At 43.3% G+C, this 21,775-nt stretch overlaps 1 protein-coding gene across 1 annotated transcript; it reads right to left on the reverse strand.

Moving 5' to 3' along the window:
- Nucleotides 1-1,331: 1,331 nt before the first annotated feature.
- Nucleotides 1,332-21,745, reverse strand: hibadha (3-hydroxyisobutyrate dehydrogenase a). The gene is made up of 8 exons (XM_056441197.1): nucleotides 21,649-21,745; nucleotides 19,399-19,559; nucleotides 19,038-19,147; nucleotides 18,739-18,860; nucleotides 8,528-8,661; nucleotides 7,882-7,958; nucleotides 3,347-3,503; nucleotides 1,332-2,685 (listed from the first exon to the last, which is right to left on the reverse strand). Exons 1-8 carry the CDS (start codon nucleotides 21,716-21,718, stop codon nucleotides 2,527-2,529), a joined length of 990 nt encoding a protein of 329 aa, XP_056297172.1. The 5' UTR covers nucleotides 21,719-21,745; the 3' UTR covers nucleotides 1,332-2,526.
- Nucleotides 21,746-21,775: the final 30 nt, after the last annotated feature.

Consider the following 21,775-nt stretch of genomic DNA (forward strand, 5'->3'; position numbering starts at 1 on the left):
ACTTCTCACTGTCACAAGTTTAAAAGCTGTTCCATTTTAAACGTTAGTTTCCTCGTGCCTTAAGAATGTGTGTTAATGGGACTAAAATGTAATATTTAGTTAAGTCATTTCCTGAACTTGTAAAACCAACTAAAGTAAGTATATTTAATGGTTTCAGTATTATGACAAGAAACAACCATTATTTATCTTAATATTTAGACGGGTCTCGGGAGTTAAAACTCTCAAACAATGCATGCTGGGAAGTCTTTGGAAACTTCGTTTGATGAGTTGAGTGAACTCTGTTATTGTCCATTTCAATTTAAAAGACTTGATATCAATTGGACTCGTGTTAAGTTCTTCACCTGAATTGAATTAACTTAAAATGAATTAAACTTATATATTTTATGTTTTCAAGTGATTGCAGTATTGGTTGAGTGCACTAGCAGGTCACTTATCCAGAAATATCTCAACATCTAGTGGATGAAAAATATTTAATTCATGTTCCCACAATGTCTGTATTATATTAGTGGTTTTGAGGGAAATATTTCAACAACGATTGTATGGTTTTGCATAAAATATGTTACAGGCCCATGCCCCCCTCAAGGTAATCACTTGATAATTCCCTGAACTTTGATAGAAACATTTCACCAATTCTTTAATTATGACCAAATAGGTGCAAGACTTCTGACAGCAAAACCATCCGCATGTTAGCATTGTCATTGTTAGCATGCTGGTGTTAAAACCTAGAAAAACGTTTCACACAATATGGCTCCATATTTATGCGTTTATTGTGATGATGTGTCTGCCCGAGGGACTTCTTCAACATCAACAGTGAGAAGAGACCGGCCCTAATTAGTGATATCAGCCTCACCCCAGTTACACAGCTGATGGTGATTAGACAATCATGCTCCACCATAGGGGTGAGAAACAACAATAACAACAACAATGGAGAATCCTTTCGTGAGCTACAGTCAAACAAATCCCTTTAAACTAATTAACTATGTACATGTATATTAAAAAATTAAAAAATACACACATATTTACATTTCTAATTTAGTAAAAGTTAAGATGTAGAGCTGGTGGTATAATTAGTTTTCTGCCCACTATAGTGGAACATAGAACCATCAGATAATTAACTTGGTGTGGCCGATATAAACAATTAGTGTTTGTCTTATTGTTGATCGTGAGATTGGCCTGAGGCCCAAAACATCAACGGAATAAAAGAGCCAGAGTGTGCCACACCTTTTTTCCAAGTCTGATTCCAGTGATCAGTACACATCCTCACAAATAGTCCTACATGTTGAACAACATACTGTCGGCTCCTTCTCTAACAGAACCAGACAAACACCAAGTACACGTAACATCTTTTATTTGTAGGCTACGGTGTGACTGGATCTGTTTCACAGAGCAAAGACAAACTGTAGACGAGTAATGCATTTTACTACAAAAAGTGACAGTCTAGTTAGATTTCTCTTCAACACTATGCATCAATATGTAATATACATTATATACATTTGATCAGAGGAAACGCACCTCGCTTACACACATGTCGTTGAGAGAGACAGGAGAAATATGTGAGGAGGTACTTGCATTTAAGTCAGAACGAGTAACAGAAAGTGCCTGAGGAGCAGATCAATGATTTGTAGTTTACAGTATAAAATTCAAACGGTGTTGGTCACAAAATAATACTCTAGTGGCTCAATAAACAGTTGTGGATATCAGAGAGGACAGGTAAGTTCAAAGATATTCTGTTAAAAATGGCCCGGCACATCGCGCTGCGATGCACACAGTGCAAAAATAACCAGATATATAAATCACAGTATTCAACTTAGCTTAAGTGGTCGATCCAGAGAGTGAATGAAAGTATGTTTTCTGGCAACATGACTGAATGACGCCGCTTTCCTCCCTAAAACAGACGAATGTAACAAAACAAGTGAACGTTGAGCCCACGGTGTGGCTGGTTTTGGTAACCTTACATGAAATGCTGCAACTCCTTTCTCCAGCAGAAGAAGGTAACCTAGATTGCCTTTAATGTTCTCACTGCTATGTGAATCCTCTCTGTAGCTTGTGTTTTATTTTCTGACCTTTCACTGAACCAGGCCAAGTCAGAGTCATTTGGGCAACAGGCAATAAGCACATACCCGACAAACACATACTTAAACTTTTAACCATCATGCAGTTATTACTTATCAATCAACTTGGAAAATCATATATTGTTTGCCTTGGTACATACACACCAACAGTGCCTCTTCCTACCTCTCATTTTACACTCTTTCCTCTCATTCCAGACTTTGTCTCTTGAAACTGATCTAAAGTCAGTTTTAGCATTTCCCCTATGCAGACGGACAGCCATGAATTGAAAATATGATTCATCCGAGGCTTTGAGGGAACACGTGTCGACATACAGTATGTTAATTGGACTGCAAATCTGTGCCTGAGGGGAAGGCCTTAGTCTCTCCTGAGCATAGTAGGATAAGGGGCACTGGGGTGTGTTTGTGTGTGTGTGTTTATTTATGGTAACTTCAGTCAACTGTGCTCCTCCTCCATTCACTGTCCTTCCTCCTCGCGTAGGAATTGAAAGACGGATGAGAAGTCCTTGTTAGCGTAGCCGCGGGAGCACATGACTCTGAAGATCTGGTGGGCGAGGGAGCCCAGAGGGATGGGTGTCTTAGTGTTGGTCGCAGTGTGTTGAGCCAAACCAAGATCCTAGAAACCGCGAGAAAGTGAGGTGGGTGTCAGATATTTGGACTGACATTATCATACATCTTCGCTCATCTAAAGGCTGATATATGTGACTATAAGAAAGAAAGTGTTGCGATATAAGCAGAGTGCAAGTGTATTAATAGACACCCAGAAGACACTTAGAGTCACCAAATAATACACAGATGCAAACTGACCCATACAGAGGAGCTAAGGCAGTGACAGTCAAATTAAGTGTCACAAGAGAAGTCACAGATGGGTTGTGAAGAGGATCCCACAGACACAAAAGAACAGTAAAGCGTGAGACAATGTAAATTACAAGGTTGAGAGAAAGAGAAAGAGTAATAGTAGTAGCAGAACATTGAATAGCAACAACTTTGTTAAATGATTAACCAGGTCATCTATCTTGAGGAAAATACAAAGCACGTATGCAGATTTTTTTTCTCTGCTCTATTTTATTTTGGATTGCTAATCCAGTTTGGATTGTTGGAAGGACCAAACAAGCAATTTGACATCAGTTTGGGTTGGGGGAAATTGCGTGTGCATTTTCTTTATAGAGTAGATTAAACCGTAAGAAAGAAACACCTTCATCAATCAAGCAAAAATAGCTCGTAAGAATAAAACCAATCATTAAAACAGTGACACAAAGACACGGAGCAGGTTGTACCTTGGCCATGAGCGTGGTTCCAAAGCCGCCCTGGTAGTTGTTGGCTGAGGGGACTCCCTCCATGACGCCGGGGGCTGGATTATACGTGTCGCTGGACCAGCAACGACCTGAGGACATGTTGAGGATCTTTGCTAGCAGCTTGGGGTCCAAACCCAGTCTGGGAAAGGAAGGAGAAGAAAAAGATCAGTATCTCTTTCTTACTTGGTAACAGAGTAATTCATGGGTAAATCATTGGCATAAAATGGTTAATCTGAATACATGTCTGAAGGATTATATTTACTGCAACAAGACTCAGGATGAGGTTGAAAGGAAAAAGGGGGAAACCGTTGGTAGCGTCAGAATAGGGAAGAGTAGTGTTGAAACAGTGATGAAACGGGACGGACAGGACATAAGATCGCAGATTATGGAATTCCTTTTCAACGCAGCGCAAAAAGAGGAGCATGGAGAAAGATGGGTGTGGGGCGGCTGGTGCTTGTCGTGACCCCAATTGAACCTTATGCTAGGCTGTGACCATTCCTCAATGTTAATGGCTGAAGGCTTTGTAATGCTGGCTAATGCAGTATTGATGTTTAAGAGCACATCTATCCCTCATCATCCCTCGTTCATGAAAAAAGAAAGTGGAGGAGGAGGAGAAGTGGTTAAGCAGCACAGGGGAGCCATAAAGCTCCCCGTCATGTGTAGAAGTGCGCTCTTACTTCTGCGGCCCCATTTTGCAACAACCCACTTTCATATGCGAGAGGACAAATCTCCAGGCTAAGACGAGAAGAGGCAAAGAGGAAAAAAAGGACAGACAGGAACAGAGAGTGAAACAAAGTGCCAACCATTACAGTTGGGAGGGTGGAACTATAATGTCTGAGTCGGTCTGTGTAGTGCAGCTTTGGTGTATTAACGGTTTTAAGGCCAGTGTAAAGCGGACCACATCAAGCCCTGGCTGCCTCACTTCACTGTTACTTACTGGCCTGTAACTCTATTCTGCTCTCAATATGACTATTAAACCATCATAGGTCCTTAAGGCCAGCAGCCTCCCTCCCTCCCTCCACCTGGCTCTCATTCTGCCATTACTACCACGGTTTTTATTAGCTGTCGACTAACTAATTAAGATTGGGAATTGCGTTTACACTCTCTCCACGTCTCTCTCTCCTCCCTTACCCTTCGCGGCTTTTGTGTCCGCACTAGTGTTATTTTTCTTTTAACAAACTGTTTTGGAAATGTGGCGCTTCTGTGTGTGTATGCGTGTGTTTGGAAACATGTGTTTCAGCTCGCAATTATTTAATGGCAGTCTCGCTCATGACGGCTTCTTTTTTAAATTTAGTTTATGTCTGAAAGCATCCCTCGCCATCCTGCTCCTCTTCCTCCCCCTCGTCTCCCCTGCTGACACCTCCCTGTCTGAGGACTCCGGGGGACATATGTTTGACATCGCACACAACCCCCCCCTCACACACTCGCACACACAAGCAGGCAGCTCCTCCCAGCGTTCTGGGTCAGCAGCTGAAAAGGTTACTGGCTGAGCTACAATAAAGCGCGTCCGAGCGCGCAGATCGTTTGTTATAGCGACCAGAGACGCTGACGGGGAGCTGTTGTCCTCTGTTAACGATAAATCAATGAAGTTCCCCTCCTGCTCCCATCACACACACACACACACACACAACCACTCATAAGCATGGCCGTGGTTATTAGCTGACGCAGTGGTGTTGTTCCTCGCCTGCGGTAATGTGCGTGGAGAAGAGGACATGTCACGCTTTAACAAGATTGACATGGATAAAAAGGCAAAAATACGAACGTGTTGCTGTGCGTTGCCACTGCACATTAAAGAAATGTGTTCGTGAGAGGGATGAAGAGAAGAGCGGAGGCTGTTTATGTGCTGGGGAGCTCGAGCAGGTGGAGTTCATTGCGATTAACTTCTCGTCCTCGTTTGATGCCACAGGAGAGGAAGCCCAACCCGTTCCCCATTTATTATTACATTAAAGAGCTAACGAGCAAATACACACACACACACAAGCCTTTACTATCCCATTTATAGAGGTGTTTATTACCCAACTTTAATCTTCATCGGAACATATGCTCACAATTCATTTAAGTGGGAGAGACGTGTGTCTGTGTTCATGTTTGTTGTGGCAAACCTACTCATGTCGCTCAGCACATCGGGTTGTGTGTTGCTTTGCCCTTTGTTCTCCTTATAAAAACAACACATATGCATGTCCTCGAGACATGCATGTTTGTATGCATGAATGAGCGCAGGGACACAGGCGCGTAAGGTGAATGTGAGCTTGAAAAGCCTCAAGTCCCTTCTTGGGCCAGTCGCCTCTCTCCTCTTCCTCATCTCCTTTCATCTTCATGTGCATCATTAAAACCCCTGCTGCCTCTCTCTGCTACTGTCTGCAGCTTCTCATCTCCCTCTTCCACTGACTGGTCGGCTGCGTGCAGAAATTATAGCAGGCAGAGGAGAAATGAAGGGATTAAAAGAAAAGAATAAAATGAGGAGGTACAGCAAATAGGGGAAGAAATCTCGAAAGCGAGGGAAAGAAAGGACGGCAGACGGGCAGGGTGTGTGCGTGGGTGTGTGCGTGTGCTCATAATTGTCATGCGTGGCCATTCCTTGCACTAAGAGAACGCCACGCTCTGTTGGCGACGGCCCGAGCTTCCATCTGATCAACAAATTAGCTCCACGAACAGAGCTGTGTGTGTGTGTGTGTTTTTGTGTAAGTGTCTGTATGTGTACAGGTAAGGGGAAACACACACACACATACACTTATTTGAAGAAAGGGCAGCTCTATCAGGCCCTAGTCCAGCTTGATAAATTGTTATTGCCGTTTTCCTGTAAATTGGCTGTGAGTGCTCAGTCCCCTTTGTGTCGGACTGTGTCATATGTGTGTGTGTGTGTGTGTGTTTGAGTGCGTCTGTACACATACGCCTAAGAGATCGCCCTCTCTGCATAAGAGGCTGGGCCGCAATGCAGCATGGGAGATTTACGGGTGTGGGCTCTCTCTAAACGATGACAGTCTTTGTCAAACCCTATAATAAAGCCCCAGAGATTGGTTAGTAAGAAGGGGGGGAAACATGGAAACACACACACTCACGCACGCACAGATCAGTTTTGCATGTCGACAAAATAATTCACATTCAAAGTGAAAGGATGCAGTATTTAGTATTCTTCTTATCCCTTTTCCAGAGGCATATGTTATAATGATGTGCACAGTGAGCAGAAGCTGTTGTAGTTTGGTTGAAAAATGCTGTCTTCAGTGTCTGTGGATGTAAATCTGCATGTCCAAGTGTGTGTGTGTGTGTGTGTGCGCGCGCACTATTGCACGCGTAACAGAGACAGTGTGGCAATGTGTAAATCTGTGTTGCTCCCTTAATGCCTCCATATTTCAGAGGCCTTGTGGGGGGATTTATGTGCGACTGCTCATGCCAATTTTCCTCCTCTGTCTCAGCACAGATAAATCAGCAGCACTAACACAGCTGCACTGTGAGAAGAGCAATATTTTTACACACACACACACACACACACACACACACACACACACACACACACACACACACACACACACACACACACACACACACACACACACACACACACACACACACACACACACACACACACACACACACACACACACACACACACACACACACACACACACACACACACACACACACACACACACACACACTATAATCGACAGGGATATGTATACATAAAGTAGATAATATATTCACACTTCTAAAGAGGTGAAAAACTAATCTGATGGCTCAGGTAAATTCATTCATGTGGGGAATAACTGATGTGTCGACCAAATTAACCTCACCCCATAACAAAGGGAGATTCTGAAGGGAATCTGCATAATAATGAGAATTGGATGCGAAGATTTTGCAACTACCGAGCATTGTTGAATCGTTATGTGAGCCTGTTATTTCAGGTCATATCACAATGTTTGGAAGAGACACAAGACTTCATATCCCATAATTCTCAGTCTTTGTGCCATGATGGAGGATGTTTTTCTTAGTAAGTGTTCAGTGACAGGGTTATAACAGGATACTGGTGAGAACTCAATCAGCAGATGTAAATAAGAGTCTGTGGCTCCACCCCCTCATCCATCTCTCTCCGGCAGAGGAGGTCCTGTCTCGGGGCTGGGCTGACCCCTTTGCACTTCCACAAATGTGCCACTTTTAAGTTCATGGTGATTATAACTAAATAAATGTCTTTATTTGTTGACTAAGGAGGAAAAGTCTGCTGCTCAACATCCCTCAACAAGAAAATTAAACATAAATTACATTGGAAAACATTTGGACGTGAACAACATATTGTGATTATTAGCTCATATTCCGTTTCAGGGCTCGCTTGATAAGTTAGTTATATCTACGTTTAATAGCCCACTCGCAGGTTTCTCTGTGTCATCATTTCTGTGCTCTAGCACTAACTGGTACAGCTGCATTAACCTTTCCCATGTACAGTAAATCTAGTGTTTCAGCATCGCTTTTCCCTTCAGGATAACAGGTATGAAAGAGCTTAACGCAGCATTGGCTGACAATACCTGATGCCCAGGTTCATGGTCTCAGCGGTCCCAATCATCCCGATGGCCAGCAGCATGTTGTTGCAGATCTTCGCTGCCTAGAGAAGATTGACGAGATAGCAGAAACGGCTATAATCCCACATAAGGATTCAACAATGCGCAAACACTTTTACCGCGTGAAGAGAAGACGGTTTGCAAGACAACACAAATTACAGAATGTAGATATATTTAAAAAGGTACATAAGACATAAATCCTAATGATCTAGCTTTACTTACTTTATGAATATGCCTGAACAGTGGCTCCCTGAGGACATATTTTAATTGGACATTTTGAATGTACATTCCTGGATTTGTTAGGCAACATCTTTCTGTACGATTTGTTTACTTTAAAACAAGTTGCAGTTTAATATTCAGGGTGCTCAGGACCAATAGTTACTTATGTTTCAGAGCCTCCTGTGAAGAAACATCTAACGTTGAAGATCTCTATGAGTTACACAATTGTGAGTTTCATGGTTTTCTTGGGGTTAAAACAATTTGTTTTCATGTGATCTAAAAATATTAATTTCATACACTTTTTAGTAGAATGCCTTTAATATCTGATGAGTTCCTCTGGATGATCAGATCTTGAGTATGTGGGAGTCTGCTTGCATGCTTGTGACTTCTTTACCTGTCCAGTGCCAACCGGTCCACAGTAGACAACATTGGCTCCCATGCAGGTGAGCAACTCCTGCGCAGCGTTGTATTCCTCCTCCACTCCGCCGACCATGAAGGTCAGTTTGGCCAAGCTGGCAGCCCCGACACCTAAACACAGAACCCATGTTCAAACTCAGTGTCGAGGGAACACATAGTGAACTTAAGTCGTTCAACATATCCATCCCTAATCTCTGGAATGGTCCAACCCAGACGTGTGGACCTGCAACACACTGCACATGTACACAAGGGTGAAGAGTGAGTAAGTGAGCACAACTAAACAGGTGTATCCCACGAACATAATGGATCTGCCACACAAAAGAACATAATATATCAAACACTTGACTGTTTCAACACTGTCTAAAAGGTCAGCTGTGCACTTTTCTCTGTGTGTATGTGTGTGTGTGTGTTGGACTTATAGTGGAACAGGCGTGTTAAGTAGTGGTGCACCAGAGGGACAGAGGTATCTTTAAAAGCCGATTGTTGCCATCATCTTCTGCACAACTCTCGTGGGAGCCCTTGCCTTTTGTCCTGTCACCCCACACACACACACACACATACAACAGCTGTGCCTGAGGCCAGCCCCCCTCATGGGGGCATCAGTGACAGGAGTGAGGGGTAATTAACTTTACACTTTATCATGTTCAATTAGGCATCCCTCCCCATGCCTGATGGCTTAAGGAGCGTGCCATGTTGTGGGAGGCGACCTCACCCCCCCCCCCCTCGCCCACTCCACAGAAGCAAGCCCTTTTCAGCTCTTGGGTTGGACGCAGCCGGCCAGAGTCTCCTCAGCAATGGAAGTGTCCTTTTAATGCTTCATTGATTAACCCCAGACATTTACACAATGAAATCTGACACACACACACACACACACACACACACACACACACACACACACACACACACACACACACACACACACACACACACACACACACACACACACACACACACACACACACACACACACACACACACACACACACACACACACACACACACACACACACACACACACACACACACACACACACACACACACACACACACAAAGTAGGTCTGAGTGAACGCTAATTATGGTAAATGGACTTTTGGTTTTTCTAGTCCTACAACCACTAAAAGCACTTTTTACACATCATTCACCCATTCACACCCATGCAAGGTGCCATTCATACCCATTCATACGCACACTCTTGCCCATGTACACATCGACATAGACGAGTGGAGCCGGGGGTCCGAACCACGATCCTCCGATTGAATGACAACCCGATGGTCGTGGTAGTCCGAGATAAAGAAGATAAGGTCTAGTTGTCTGTTCACGGAGCATGGACTGAACTAGGAGAAAAAGCTTTTCTGTGATGTGCTCCCCTCACGTGGAAGAGCCTTCAAAAAGACTTGCAACTCACTAGATAATTTGTCGAAGCCAATTTGAAAGCTCTTAAAAGTACAATATTTCCTCCATGTTTTCTTGTGGTTATTCTTGTTGCCGTTCACATTTTTTGCTGCCGTCTCGGCCTGGTCGCCCTTGTAAAAGAGATTGTCGATCTGACCGGCTCTTAACTGGTTAAATATGGGTCAACTATATACACATATATAATGCTGACCTCACACACAGTACTTAGAAAAGTATTGTGGAAGTCAAAAGGATGTGATCGTGCTTTTTTAAGAGGAGAGAGAGAGAGAGAAAGAGAAAGAGAGATCAAATGTCTCTTTAGGGTGTCGCCTGGCTCTAATGAAAGGCCTCTTAATAGTGAAAGCCTAATAATGTCAATGTTAATAATTAAAAGGGGATTACTGGGGACAAAACAGCTGAAATCACATTATCAGACTTCACTGCAGAGGAGAGGAGACTTACTGTATATTTATCTGACCCATACACATAAATATACATCTCTTTTCACCCTCCCCCTTATTTAATTGGCTGTTCTTTTGTCAAGTGTATGATGGTGCTAGTACCAACTCACTGTAGATGCGTGTGTGTGTGTGTGTGTGTGTGAGTGTCAGTGTTGAGCTGTCAGCAGGTCATTAGGGCCACATAATGAAGCTCAAGGCCCACGCTGCGGCAGCTGCCTACGGACCACGGCAAACACACGCTCAACATACGGCTGCCACACACACCAATCATACATACATATGGTCCAGAGACCTGATAGATTTAGCCCCTTTCTCGCCACTTTATATTGTCTTTTTAAATCTCTTTGAGTCTAATTTAGTTTGAAATAATGAGTTTTTTTAGAATAGCTCGGAGATTGTTGGATGTTGTATTGTCTACTTGGCCAAATAGCTTGATCCCACTCCTGTGTACTGTCTGTGTAATATACAGTTCTGAAGTAGTCACACAACTTTTCATGTCAATGCCAACAACAATTTTAGAAACACAAAAGGTAAATAATAACAACTCATTTAGAGTTTTCTTTAAATTGGTTGCAACAGTTTGACTCATCCTATCACTTTGGATGTCCTGCAGCTTGTTATAGTTTCCAAGCTTCAGGCTGAGCTTCTCCTTCACAAATACACAAACACCGAGAGAGCAGTGTGACAACTGTGCTGGTTCATTAGTAGAGATCACTGCGGACGACTAAAGAGGAGATTATTGATAACAGTCAACGTGCTGATCAATATATCTCACTAAGGAGAGAAAGAATAAGAGGGAGGAAGAGGAAGAGCAAGACCAAAGAGAGAGAGAGATTAAGAACGGGGGAGAGAGAGAGATGGAGAGACGACAACAGAGAAGGAAAATCTTTCTCTTTCTACCTCCCAGCATTCCCCCCTCCCAACTCTCCCTCCCTCAAATTAACTAATCACCCATAATAAGCTCTTATGATCTGTAGTGGATTTCTATAGGTCGTGACACCGGGATGATGGAAGATCCTTGTTGGTGGAAGAATAACACATCATTAGCATAACAATGTGTGTGTGTGTGTATGTGTGTGTGTGTTGGGGGCGTCAGTGAGTCTGTTCATTGTGCATAGGGAAAAGTGCATTTGTGTTGTCCAAACTATGATAGTGTCTATGTTGTGCTGTTGCTTACAGCGTGTGTGTGTGTGTGTGTGTGTGTGTGTGTGAGGGGGACATCCCGTTCTCGGACTGGTCCTGTCAGAGACGGATTAAAGAGGAATCCTAATGAGGCTTCCTGAGCGCCGGGCCCGCCGGCTCATCCATCCCAGCGGGAGTGACAGTCCCGGATCGTTAGCACTGCACAACTACACAACGCCCCCTAGGGGGGGGAGGCAATGTGTGTGTGTGTGTGTGTGTGTGTGAGGGGCACCTATGATAGAAGATACAGGGTTCAGAAAGCGAGAGGAACGAGTTGCGGAGGGATGGAAATACAAAGAAAACTTCCAAAAGTGATAAAGTAATGTATATAATGACACACCAAATACTACTTAATACATATATCATACTTTTACCAGAGTGCTAAAGAAACCACACACTGCCCCCCCCCCCTTTCCGTCCCAAAAAACTGCAGATTCAGGATAAAGACAAACGTCCCACTCCAACGTCTGGCAGGCGGTGCCATCATGGGAAATAGTTCCCTTGGGAAAGAACCACCGCTCTCCTTGGTCACTTTCTCTCATCCAGCTCCAGGGCACAACTTTTGGGCAGTAAAGTAGTGGGTGCCCACCTCCTCACCTCTAAATGCAAATATTCTCAGAGCTTGCTGAAGCTGGCTGGACTATTAATGAGCCACTCGGTGGCTTTTACTGGGCAGAGGGAAAGGGTTTGGAGAATGAAAGTAAACATGTTGTATGATGTATGGAGAGGCCACACCGTGTATATCTGCATCTGTGTGCATCTGTAGTTATGCGTGTGGCCCGAGCAAGTTCACTTCCACTCCATCAAAGACACACACAGACATCTCCTTCATCTAATCTCCTCTTTTAACCAGATTCAAGTTATGAAGCAGACAATCGAGCGCCATCCGGACAGATGCTCGGCAGCAACCATGAACACAAGAGGGGGAGACTGGTTGTGTGAAGGCAAAGAAAGATCAGAGAAACAACTTTGGTTTGGCCTGTTTGTAGTGAACACTCAATTCATTAGCACTTCTTTCATCACACACAAAATAATCAACCAAAGCGATTCACGACAAACTCATAACCTCTTAAACGTGGGCTCTTTTTTAACTGGTGTGTATATGTTCAAAGTTAGTGTGAATGTCTGTGTACATGTGCATACAGTATCAGTCAGTGTGTTCCTGTGTATATGTGTGTGTGTGTGTGTATAATAGGGACAGGTGCAGATCCCAGAGCCGGGAGCCAATAAGACATCAGTTGGAGCTTCTGAGGCCGTGTCTTGAAGTTACGAGCCGCATGTAAACCAGTAGAAACATTTTATTGGTGGTGGGTTTAAATTAAACTACATTTGTGACTATATGAGGCTACGCAAACACACAGTTGTGCGTGCGCGCAGACACAAACACACACACAGAGTTTGGTAATGAATGACGCATTTGACAACAAGCCACAACCCAGCTTTTTTGTCCCAGTGAGTATACAGAAATACACTCAGTCAAAAACTATTATATCATTAGAACTCTTTCAAAAAACCCCATTTCCTAAATGACAATGGGACTGTTCTTACTTCATGAACAATAGGAGGGATTTAGGGGAATGCTTGATTTTGTGACACACCTTCAAGTCCAAATCAAGATCTTGCAATCAATCTCTACATCCTACATTTTTCCAGTTTTCAAGTATATTCGTACGGCGAACATCATCTGTAATTCATACAGAAAAGAGCCTTCACGCCTCATAGTCTAACAGCCTGGAGTCAATGGGAGTTGACTGCTTGCAGTGTAAGCCAGTGGGAGTAGGTCGTTTGCAGGCCAACAACACAGCCTCATGTGGTCCGCCATTATAATTACACCCCAGGGCAGAACTTTTTCTCAAACAAATTAAAAATCCCCAAAGTCCCCGTAAAAAGCTTCACGGATACCGAGTGAATGCATGAAACAGAAAGAGGGTGTGCGTTTACTAAATTCTCTCACACACATCGAAAATAAATAAAAGAAATCAGCACACAGCGGTTTATCTGCCAACTCTGCTAATGCTCCTCTGCGATGTTAAAAACAGACTCTTTATCGGTTTAAGTTAACGATCGCGGCGCCATGAGAACTGATCCGGCTCACAAACACTCCATGAGAACATCGACTGGAGAACGTTTTGGTTTTGCAAAAACTTCTTCCAGAACGGAAGATTTAATTCAGCTGAGAGCGTCAACATAGTTCCTTGTATATGAATGTTACAACAGGCTTAACGCTTTAGTTTGCCATGCCTGTCCATTGACCAGGCCTGCCCTCATCATCACCATTATCATCATCATCAGTAACTGCTCTATTCCGTAGGGGAGAGGCTGGTCAATGGTAGGTGATACAAGATGGAGGGAACAGGAAAGGTCCACAATCAATCCTCTCTCTGGCCCAATGAGACTCATCTAGGAAGAAGCCAGTTAATAATGATCCCCAATTAGGCTGTTAGAAGGCTGAAACACACACACACACACACTCAAACACTTGGAGGTGCAGAAACTGACCTTCATACAGACAGAATGCTAATTCAGGTTTCGGTGAGTGACATGCAGTGTGATGTTTGGGCTACATTTGACAGACTTTTTGTCAAGCTCATACACCAGCTTACTATTTGTCTGCAGACACACACACACACACACACACACACCCAACAGATGACATACGAGCAGAGATGTGAGGGCCAGTCCCCAGCTGCTGTGGGTCTGCCCCCATCTGGAGCATGGGCTAGAGACCCCCGTCACCACCCCTCCATCATCACCATCCCTGGTCACTCTACCGCCCTATACCCACCCTCCTACTGCCTCCCCCCCATTCACTCCATGTCACGAGAACCCGTCAGTGAGAGCCTTGTTATGCTAATCTAGTCTTTGGACCACTGATGCTCTCTAGTACTGGTGAGCCATCAACTTGACAGACTGCGACAGCACCACCCCCGGCCCATCCAACCTGATTCCTTGACTCGGTGTCAAAGAATCGTCACTAACCTCCACTAAACTGCCCTCAGGGCTCTTCTGCTCTTTCCTCTCCACACATACCAGTGTGTATTTTTTAGCAAGTCCACTAAACTTGCTTTATTTTTCTTTCATTTAAAAATGGAGGAAAATGTCAATTCAGTGCTCAATAGAGACCAACATAGGTAACGGGTTATTAAGCAGAGGAAAGTGAAAGGGTGGTAAGGGGTTCAGCCCTGATGACAAGAAACATATTAGAGATGCAACTATTAGTTCCTTTGTGTATTAGTCGGTTAACAACTCGGCAACATTAAGTCCAACTTAAGCAAATTGTGGCATTTTTTATTAGTGTAAGATATGTCATTTTTTTAGCAGCTGCACTAGTTAATACTTTGTGATTTAAGTTTGTTTTACAAAAAAATAATTTTTCGGGAACAAAAAAATTCCTTAGCAAAAGAGTTCCTGTTTTAAATAAATAAATGTCTGTTCAGTAACTATCATCGAACGAGGTAACGCAATAGGGACTGAGCCAATGGCACACAGATAAAAGTATTGCAATATTTATATATTTGCAGTATTACAAATGGGGGATCTGTAGCAACATTCACGTAAAAAGTGATTTTTAATTGAAACCGAACATTTCCATTTGCTGCTGCTTCACATTGAAAGCATGTAACTGGTAAAATACTAGTTGACTTTGAACATGATGCAGTCACAGAAAATGCGGTGCGTCTGACAGCGAGTTTCACACTAATCGCTAACGTTCATCACAAATCTGTCAAGACAAGAAAACGGTCATTTCCCCCAAAATATTGACAGCGTATCAGTTTTAAATACTACCGTCGCCGTTTCCAAACTCATGCCGTGTGCAGCAAGAAATCAGATCACGGTTTCTCACAACATGGACAGACGTTCAATATTGAGCTTTTCAATGCTCGAATAATAAACTATGTACCGATGGGCAACCAGTGAACTAAAACATTCAAATGGCTTTTGAATTCATCTCAAGACTGAGGTCCTGTGTGCCTGGAGGGAGAAACAGAGTCTAGATCAGTCAGCAACCAAGTGGACTGGTGGCGTTGATTGACGAACAAACCGGTGCCAGCGTTGGTTTGAACAAGCTCCTACAGGCTGGAGGATGACGTTCAAACCGTCGGCAAATGACACACTGCAACACTCTGGCTTCAGTTCATGTGGTATGGATATGATTAGAGTGGTGTTGAGACTCAGCCTAAAGAGGGAGTTAGCTGAGGATTATAAGACCTCGCAAACAAGCAACATTAGCCCCAGTGCCCATGGTCCCACAACGGCTAAGCTCCTTCTTGCTTTCATTTGTACCAATGGCTGACTTTCCCAGCGCTGGGAAATATCACAATGAAAGGGTTTTAAAGCCTTTTTAAAGCCATCGTCAGTTAGCAATGTGGCAGCCCACCATGGGCACACAGACACAAACACAGGCATCCTGGGTAATTACTGCTAACGACCCTGCCGCTTGTTAGCCAGACCTCCTATTTTTGCCATCGCTGTGCCAACACCCTGGGCCTGTGACATCAGAGTTTGTTTTGTTGTGGCTCAATTTTGCATGTGGACGCTTTTAAAGACACCAGACAGTGGTAGACGTGTGTGTGTGCGAGCACATGTTAGCATGCCGGACAACCCAGTGTCTGAGCTAATATAACTGTGTCTATGGAGCAAAGTGTGTGTGTGTGTGTGTGTGTGTGTGTGTGTGTGTGTGTGTGTGCGTGGGCTAAAGCCAAGACATTGGTCGAAGTGCAAGAATGAAAGCCAGCAAGATGCCCATGAGAAGAAAGTGAAAGTTATTTTCTTGATTGCTCAAAAAAGGGTTATGCCTGCGCCATTCAGATCCCAGGGTTGGCTGCCAAACCTCTAGTGACGCACCACACAGACACACACACACACACACAATCTCAAAAGAAAAATCTAAATGAAAACCCCCCCCAAGAAAAAAGGAGAAAAGCAGACTCTATACATATATATGTATGTATATATATATATTGCAATGGTTTAAGACCGAGTACGGGAGATCACAGAGTATTGTTCTCCACAGTGAACAAGATACATTGATTGGACGATGCCTTCATTTAACTGAATGAATTCAAAGTGTATCCAACAGATATAATAAAGGAATTTAATAAAATATAATTATTTGATTATTGTGTTTCTCTGTATCTGTGACAATGCCAGCCAGAGTATTGAAGTATATATTATATATATATTTATGTTATATTGCGTTTCATTTGGAGACACACAGTATTAATAAGAGAACCATTTAAAGTACTATAGGTCGCAGAGCTGAGCTGCTGGCGCTTCTACTCTTGCACACACACACAAACACAAACAAACAAACAAACCTCATGAGAATGTCAATGCCCTATTTGGGTAGGGTGCCATCTCCTGGTTGGAACAGAGCATGTAACCATATCCTACCCAGAGATGTGGAAAGTGGAGTTGGGATGGAGGGATACAGGTCACTGCCATTTCCCATGAAGTTGCCACATGCTGAAATACTCATTCAGCACCTGGATGTCTCCACAGGTTGAGCTTATCAGGGGCACATCATCACTGTCAAGTAGCTCAGAGTGGGGCTGCATGTCCGACTATTTGAGTTTTAAGGCAGCAACTAAACATTTATTTTCTTATCAATCAATCAGTTAATAAATGACTTGATTATTTTTGAATTATCGAAAAATACACATCACAAGATCTCAAAGCCCAAGATAACATCTATAAATGACTTGTTTAGTCAGACCAACGGTTCAAACCTCAAAAGATTTTCCATTTACAATCATATTAAACTATTAAATTGTTTGCTACCAATTCAATAGAATTATTTATCAAATTTGTAACAGTTTTTCCCTTTTTTTTTTTTTTTTAACTTTTCTGCTGAGAATCTTCTCCTATCGTGCACTGTATGAAATCATGGATATGACTTACGGATGTCTCGAGATGACATGGGTGGGCGCGTGCATGCAGGATGTATGCATATGTGTGTGAAAGAAGAGTGTCTGCAGAGCTGGTTGCAGAGGCCAGAGGTAGCAGGTAAATCATTGGTCATCTCAGACTAGTAAAAGAGGCTTACTTAAGTGACAGGAGAGGAAGAACCTTCACAGAGGACTGCGCACACAAACTGTGCACTGTCTATAGTATGTAAACAGTGTGTGTTAAGGGAGAGTAACAGGTTTAACGCTCTGATCTCGGTGACCGCAGTCAGTCTGCTCTGCAGACGCCAGCTGGTAAACATGCACGTGTGGGCCAAGTCTGTGTTTGTATGGGCGAGGGAGGAAGCTGCAGTGTGTGTATTGTGCATTAATTAAAGCATGTAGAACAAAAAGCAAATAACATATGATCAGAGTTAGTAGTCACATGTGCAGAAGTGCCAAGAGGTATAACTGCATACCTGAATGACAGAATATTGTGTGTGTGTGTGTGTGTGTGTATGTGCGTGTGTGAGAAAGAGAGAGATGGACAGCTTTACTGCGATGTGTCTCCTTCATGTCTTATCTCCCTCCTTTCCTCTCCTCTCCTGCACTCCATGTGAGGGCAGATTCTCTCCTCTTTATGACTCTTTATCTGACATGAAAGGCACTAACATGGGATACCCGCCATTACGGCTCCATCAACATGAAAAGCTCTGACACGGGATTCTCCACTGCGACTCGGCCCATTAAGGACGACTGGTGATCCTGTGCTCTGTCAAGGAGTCGTCACAAGCAGACAGCACCAACATAATGAGGACTTAAAACCTAACCTTGCCTTTAAGACCCCCGGTCAAAAGCAGCAATAAAACCTCAAGAGGGCACCTACTGGCTGGCCCGCTCAGTAATTACAACCCATGTCCAAGCACTAACCCAACAGGTTCATAGTTTAGATATACAAAAGAGTGTAAGATAGTTCAAAAGTAAGGCTGAGGGGTCAGAGGCCTAACACAGTAAAGGGTATTCTCAAATGAACAAACTAGCAGTCTTATTCTACTTTTGATACTGCCACCTACACCTGCTCTCAATTCCTTTTATAATGCCTGCCCATCGTTAATGGTCTTAAAGAGAGGGAAAAAAGCCTGTAATACCTTAAGACAGGTTGCATGAGTCAAAAGATCCAATTACAATGGTCAAGCTATCCGGAATAACAAAATGAAATATGCAGAGATGGACTTTGATGACAGCAACTCCAAAAGGTGCACTTTACCTCCTGACACTGGAGCATCCATGAACACTGCACCCATCTTCTCTGCAGCTGCTGCCATCTCTCTTGAGACGGCAGGGTCGATGGTGGAGGAGTCAATCAACAGTGTTCCCTTCTTCACCTTTCTGAAGGGGGCCCGACAATACACAGTGTACAGTGCATACAACCATTTGTGTGTGGGCAAGCTTTGTTCATTAAACACGCTGCAATTGTGCTGTTCCTTTCTTATAGTTTTTAAAAGGAGGGAGGTTTGGGTTGCATGAGTGTCGCAAATGGAGCCTGTGACAGTAAAGTTGACTTACTTGAGGATGCCATTTGGGCCTGTGTAGACTTCAATGACGTTGGGACTGGAGGGGAGCATTGTGAGGATCCTGTCTGCTTTCTCCGCCACCTCTCCGGGAGAGTCTACTACCTGAATATTGGAGTCATCATTGCACAATATCATCACCTCGGCAACACAAAATAAACATCTTTATTAACAAATTAGATGTAATATAGCTCTTTTTATGACATGCTTTCAGTTGAGAGGCACATGAGTAGCTGTCTGAAAGTGTGTAATCGTGGCCGACTTGGACTGTTTAATGTCAAATGTTACATGTTATACATTTTTTAAGATCTATTAAATGTTCAAACATCCGTATGTGGTTACTGACTGACTGTTACCTGGGCACCCATGTCCTGCAGCTGCTTGCAAGACTCAGGGAAGACATCAGTGGCAATAACAGGATAACCGTTTTTTAACAGGTTTTTGGCCATGGGGCTGCCCATGTTTCCCAGACCAACAAACCCCACTGGTGTTTTTGAGGCCATTGATCGTGTTGACACTGAGGAAGGTGTGAGGAAAATGGGAGACTTGTTGTTTAGTTGAGGTCCAGAGTAATACGAGCACATTACATGCTGTGCTTATACTTTCCAGAAGGAAATGCTCTAATCAGAATGGGTAACAACAAAGAAAATCTTTCTGATGTAACTTACGACCAGGTTCTGGGCAATCTGGCCAGGCTATTAAACACTGCTGGCTCAGTCAAGGTCCAGCCGGGTTAACAGATACTAAAAAGAGTAGAAACTCTGGCAGTGAACCAGCCAAACTACAACAGGAATGGGTCTGGACAGTGAAGTCTGGACAGTGAAGCCCAAACAGAAAGCCCTCCCTTAAATTGGACCAACCCTTCAATATCTACAGTAGACACCACATTGCTCCATGGATTGTTCTAAATAATAAAAACAAATTTCTTTAGGTGTGGCTAACTTTGCATGGAGTAAGCGTCATTCTAATGACACACCAACATCTAAAATGAGAATATATTATGTCATGATCAATTAAATAAAAACAACAACTGAACATATGCTTCTTCCAGAGGCACGTGTAGCCTTTGTGCTTTGTCTGTCTTGCAACATTGGAGTTCATAGTTTGTCATTACACCCATTTCCCTAATCAGAGGTCAAGACGGAGATGAAGTCATGCTCAAAAAATACATACACATTTCAGAAACTGTAACATTTCCATCTAATACTTATTTGTTTCAGTTGAAACATGATAGACTTTCCTTTTTTAAAGCAGGACTTCAATATGGGACATATAGGGCAGGATGCGTAACCTAATACAGTATTAATAGGATGCTAGTTTATAATTATCATGAAAAAACGTTTCAACATTCACGCACAGGTGCATTCAACATGTTCACGCCGGTCATTTATTTAGTTATAAAATAAATAAATATACACTTTTATTAATCCCCAAGGGGAAATTAGTTCTCTGCATCATCATTAGTTATAGTTTAGCAGTGGGCTGCGGTGAAGCCCGGGAAAAACTGGGGGGGGTTGCTGTTGCAGGACACTCTTCAACTTGCAGCTAATGGGGGGGGGATCAGAACCCGAACCCCACCAAGTGTGGGGGAACGGCCCCACCCCCCCCACTGAAGCCATAACTATCTAAAGTTAGAAGAGTTGGCTGAATCTGACGGGGCAACCTCGTACGAGCCCACAGAACTGAAAAAAGGAGAAGAAAGTCCTTAATCAGTCACTTACAGCACACTTAGCCACTAGTTGTATCTATCTAATATATACTACTACTACTACTACTAATAATAATAATATGATTGAATATTGAAGCCCATTTGAAGTGGCTGCTGGCATTACTTTACAAAGGACTTTGAAACATGCTGTGCAGACCACCTCTGCATTGTGAAGGCAGCACCAGGGGGAAAGGTAAAGCTCCCTATTTGGGCCTTTGGAGAAAAGTTCTTTCACAGAAATGATTCCTGTAAACCAGATCAACCATTTAAATGCAATGCCAGTATAATATAGAAGAAACATATACGAACGGTTCACAGCACAACTATTTTAACAACATAGAGGTGCATGCAGTGAATAAAGGACCAGTGTAACTGTAATAAGTGCTCCCTGGATTTCAGGTAGCATCTTAGGAACATTCAAAATAATAATCACAGTCATCAGAAAACACAGCTGTGTTGCATTATGTGGGGGGAGGTGTGCACAGAGCGGGCGTTGTGTCAAACCAAGGCTAATAATGAATGTGTGCATTGAAGAACTAAGTGTTGCACTGAGAATAACAACACCTAAAGCAGAATAACACATTCAGAACCCAGTGTAGATCTCACGACCCATCTCACGCTATAGCATAAGAGACCACTGTCAATTAACCTCAGCGTGTTACTGGCCATGGCTTCACATTGCATCATGCTCATGTACGTGAAGCACATTGTGCAACATGCTGCGTGATTGAACGCCACCCAGCAGGTGGTCTACTCAGGACATTGTGTCCACATTGTCTTCAGATTGCTGATCAGCTAGCTAACAGGCTGGAGCAAAGGATGTTCCGCTTCTCTTGTTCCTGTCAGAGACACGGAACAAAACGGCACACGAAACTGACGACATGAACATATACGTTACCGAAAGCAAGGTCGACATGCTTACTCCACCGTAACAATACATTCCGCGACCCTCTAAACAAGGCAGCCATGCTTCTTTCCCCTTGACCTCAGCGTACAGTGACAGCTGTCAAGCCAGCCAACCCAAC

Source organism: Pseudoliparis swirei, chromosome 1, assembly GCF_029220125.1.
Source record: "Pseudoliparis swirei isolate HS2019 ecotype Mariana Trench chromosome 1, NWPU_hadal_v1, whole genome shotgun sequence".
Classification (NCBI taxonomy): Eukaryota; Metazoa; Chordata; class Actinopteri; order Perciformes; family Liparidae; genus Pseudoliparis; species Pseudoliparis swirei.

Excerpts from the sequence above, each read along its gene's own strand:
- hibadha (XM_056441197.1), bottom strand. The coding sequence starts at position 21,718 with ATGGCTGCCTTGTTTAGAGGGTCGCGGAATGTATTGTTACGGTGGAGT. Across the intron at positions 19,560-21,648 it reads GCATGTCGACCTTGCTTTCG|TGTCAACACGATCAATGGCC; the intron begins GTAACGTATATG and ends CACCTTCCTCAG. Across the intron at positions 8,662-18,738 it reads GGATGCTCCAGTGTCAGGAG|GTGTCGGGGCTGCCAGCTTG; the intron begins GTAAAGTGCACC and ends TTCTGTGTTTAG.